The sequence below is a fragment of the Echinops telfairi genome, unplaced genomic scaffold, assembly GCF_000313985.2.
Source record: "Echinops telfairi isolate 266 unplaced genomic scaffold, ASM31398v2 ScPeMD7_5;HRSCAF=22, whole genome shotgun sequence".
In the NCBI taxonomy this organism is placed as follows: Eukaryota; Metazoa; Chordata; class Mammalia; order Afrosoricida; family Tenrecidae; genus Echinops; species Echinops telfairi.
Genome location: NW_022103901.1, coordinates 15,487,685 through 15,491,528, shown reverse-complemented (window position 1 = coordinate 15,491,528; position 3,844 = coordinate 15,487,685). Strand labels below are relative to the sequence as shown.

At 52.9% G+C, this 3,844-nt stretch overlaps 1 protein-coding gene across 1 annotated transcript in view; it reads right to left on the bottom strand.

The window, feature by feature from the left end:
• Positions 1 to 2,691: 2,691 nt before the first annotated feature.
• ZG16 (zymogen granule protein 16) overlaps positions 2,692 to 3,844 on the bottom strand; it is a 1,536-nt gene continuing 383 nt past the window's right edge. The window contains 2 exon segments of the mRNA XM_030884411.1: positions 2,692 to 3,007; positions 3,780 to 3,844. The exon segment at positions 3,780 to 3,844 is cut by the window's right edge and continues 6 nt beyond it. Coding sequence (XP_030740271.1) covers positions 2,692 to 3,007; positions 3,780 to 3,844 — 381 coding nt within the window.

The following is a 3,844-nucleotide window of genomic DNA, read 5'->3' as shown; positions in this document are numbered from 1 at the left end:
GACCTGGAAGAGCCACATGGAGACCCCCGCCAGCGCTGAGATGCTTCTACCACCACTGGATCCACAAGCCTTCCCACCCTCTGGCCTGTGATCTTCCTGCATTTGGCGTCATTGCATGTGTTTCCTGAGTCTGAAGAGGACTTTATAGATTGGTATCTATACCAGACTTACAGACTTGATCCGGACTGGGCTGGGATGTTTTATCAATATTCTCACTACTCAATTGCTCTTGTATATAAAGCTCTTTCCTATACCCATATGAGTGTCTATAAATTTGTTTCTCTAGTCTACCCGGGCTGATGCATCTGTTCTTTGAAATAAGAGAAATTCTTCTTCCAATAAATGTCCTGGAAACGTTTAACAAGTGAGAGACAAAAGCTAGGACTCCCACCCCATCATGCTTTGCCACCGTGGCTGTCTCTGCAGTGCCGGTGCCTTCCACTGGGTGCAGCGTGAGACTCACCGGCTTGGAAATGCTCCTGAAACTGATCAGACATCTGATCTGTCAACACGGTTAGATTGAACGGTATTGAATTTAATTAGCTTCAACTGTAAAACAGAACGACGGAGCCCTGGCACCTGCTATACGCTGGGTGGCTCTTGAAAAGTGAATTAAGGCCGGCAAGATGACCACAGAGTCTACGGTTCCATCTATGGTCAGAAGTAGTAGATCCATAGAGACAGGAAGTTGACCGGGGGCTGCTGGAGGCTGAGGGCAGGAGAGGCTGGGGGGTGAACTGCTTAACGGGGTACTGAGTTTGTTTTTAGGGTTATAAGAATGTCCTGGATTATACAGTGGTACAATCTTATGAATGTGCTACAAACCACTGGATTGTATACTTTAAGAGAGTGTGCTTAACGGTGTCCGTAGGAGAAAGATGGGGCTTTCTACTCCCGTAAAGAGTTACAGTCTGGGAATCCCACAGGGAGCACTTTGACCCTGCCCTCTAGGGTCGTTGAGCCGACAGCAGCTGGATGGCAGTGCGTGGATGTGAGTGTACTTACACGGTTTATGGCTCACACTGCACCACCCGCCCCCACAGAAAGGGTTCCAGTGATGTCCTATCCATTCCACAGAATCCATTGCTGGGCAGACAGCAAGGATTGTTATAGAAACAGGCTGGGCATGCATTTCTCTCTATGATGTTCACATGTGTTTATAAAGTTATGTACGTGTAACTGATTTGTTTAACCGGGAAGATATGTCCGTGTGTCAGTCTCTGAAACACGACGAGAAATGAGTCATCCTCTCCACTCCTCTCTTGCGCCCCCCCAACCATCAGAACATTGTAGGGCTTCGGTTTAGAGCCCTGAGAACTATTTTAAAGACACTTTTTAGAAAAGTGGGTGAAGGGGGACATCGGACAGGGCAAGATATGACAAAATAATAATTTATAAATTATCAAGGGTTCATGAGGAAGTGGGGAGTGGGGAGGGAGGGGAAAAATGAGGAGCTGATACCAGGGGCTTAAGTGGAGAGCAAATGTTTTGAGAATGATGAGGGGCAACGCATGTACAAAGGTGCTTGACACAATTGATGTATGTATGGATTGTGATAAGAGTTGTATGAGCCCCTAATAAAACGATTTAAAAAAGACACTTTGTATCCTGGCCCATTCCCCTGCCCCCCAATAGAATGTCCTTTTTCTTTTTTTGAGGTTAATGCTGGCAGAACCTGGGGCTGTGAGGGTGGTAGCTTCCTCAGGAAAGACTGACAGCTCTGAGAGAGCTAAGCTAAGCAAGGGCGCCGGGGCTTGCAGGTGACGGTGGGGAGGTACTGGGATGGGGAGAGAGGGCAGAGGTCACATTTTAGGAGTCAGGTGGATTCTGGTTAAGAACAAAAGCCACCCACGCACAGCAAGTGGGTTAAGGTCAGAGGAGGCAGGTGACACCTTTGGGCAGAGACGTGCCTTCCCGGTGGGAGGCTAAGCAGGGGGAGAGCTGGGGAGGGAAAGAGCTGGGATTTTTGGTAATAAATAACCTTGGGCTGCTGACCCCAAGGTCAGCTGTTCGAATCCACCAGCCGCTCCACAGGAGAAAGACAGGGCTTTCTACTCCCGGAAGGCGTGCCAGTCTCAGAAACCCACAGGGGGAGTCCTCCCCTGTCCCATTAGGGTCACTCTGAGTTGCCTGGACGCTACAGCAGTTTTGAGACTCTCAGCCTTCAGGCTCTCGTTTAGGGAAACACTCCAGGACAGCGGTTCTCAACCTGTGGGTCGTGAACCCCTTGGGGATCGAATGGCCCTTACACAGGGGTCTCCCGATTCATCACAGTAACACAATGACAGGAAGTAGCAAGGGAAATAATGTTACGGTTGGGGGGGTCACCACTGCATGAGGAACTGTCTGAATGGGTCACGGCCTTAGGAAGGTTGAGAACCACTGCTCTAGAACTAGGTTGGAGAAGGAGTTGGGCCAAGGCAGGATCTCTGAGACCATATCGAGCAGAGCCCCAGGCCCCGAGTGCCTCTTTCCCGTAATTCCCCCTCTCTCGCCCAGATGGACGTCCGACAGAGGGAAAAGAGAGTCACGTGTCAGTCCGAGTCAGAGGTGAACCCAGCTGCAGGCACCCACATACACACCAGCGTTAGCCATGTTCGTTTATTGAGCCGTCTGGGGGGGCGGGGGTGTCGATGGCAAGGACGTTCTCACACCTCTACCCGGGAGCCCCTGCCAAGGGGGAAGCTGGGCTCAGCAGCTGCTGCAGTCACTGGGGTAGGAATCCCAGTGCAGGCCGATGGCATTGATGACGGAGCTGGCGCGGCCACTGACGTACCGGAGCACCGAGTTGGGGAACAGGGGGGCAGCATTGAAGCTGATGCCTGTGTCTTTCCCGAAGGGCAGGTAGCGCCCTTTGTCTGTAATGAAGACCAGCTTCCTCAGGTAGTACTTGTACTTGCCAGACACCTGGATCACGGATTCCCCAGCGTGCAGATAGATCTCCTCCAGATCTCCGGAAGACCCGCCGACATAGTCACTCCATGTCTTGCCGTAGCGCACCTGGAGGCTGGGGGCAGGGGAGAGGAGCGTGGGGAGACGTTGATCAGAACTCAGGCCCTTTGGGCCTGCCCACTGAGACCTTCAAACTGGTGACGGAGGGGACACAGCCTCCTGCCAGCCCCACAGGATTGGGGTGCAGTGAGTCCTGCTGGTCATACTGGACACGTCAGCTCCTCCTTCTACCAACAAACGGATGGGCTCAGCCAAGAGACTGCCAGCCGCCATCGGTGTCGATCCAAGAGTCAGAATTTGGATTTGAAGTCCAAACTCCCTCCCGCTCACCCCCTCTGACCAAGGAAGGAAGCAAAGGGTTTAACAAAAAAACAAAACACCTAAAAAGTTGTCGTGTGGAGGGGGGAGGAGACCTGTCTGTCGACCCGGTGCGGCTCTACATGAAGGATTCCCCAGCTCCGTGGATCAGAAGGGGACGGCTTGGGAGAGTATCGGGCGAAGCTGGAAGGTGCCTGATGAGAAGGTTGCCAAGAGAATGTCACCCCAGGGCGGGGGGAAGGGGTCTGGGGGCTTGGCGCTGAACAAGCAATCTTCCGGGCCCCAGAGAGTTTATGACTATCTGATTGGCCCTAGATCCTGCTGGTTGGGCGTGAAGGGGTGGTCGCATGGCAGGTCTTCACCGAGCACCCTAAAAAAAGTATCCCCCATCACGTGTGTTCCCCTCTTGACCTGGTGAGCACCGTGGATGTGACCCAAAGTGACCGAGGACGCCCCCACTGAGTAAGAGGCCCAGGTCTCCCGAGCACAGACCGGCCGAGGAAGCTCACCCTATGATGTAGTATCTGCTGACGCGGACCCGGATGGCAGTGATGGGGCCGTCCAGCTGGTTGCC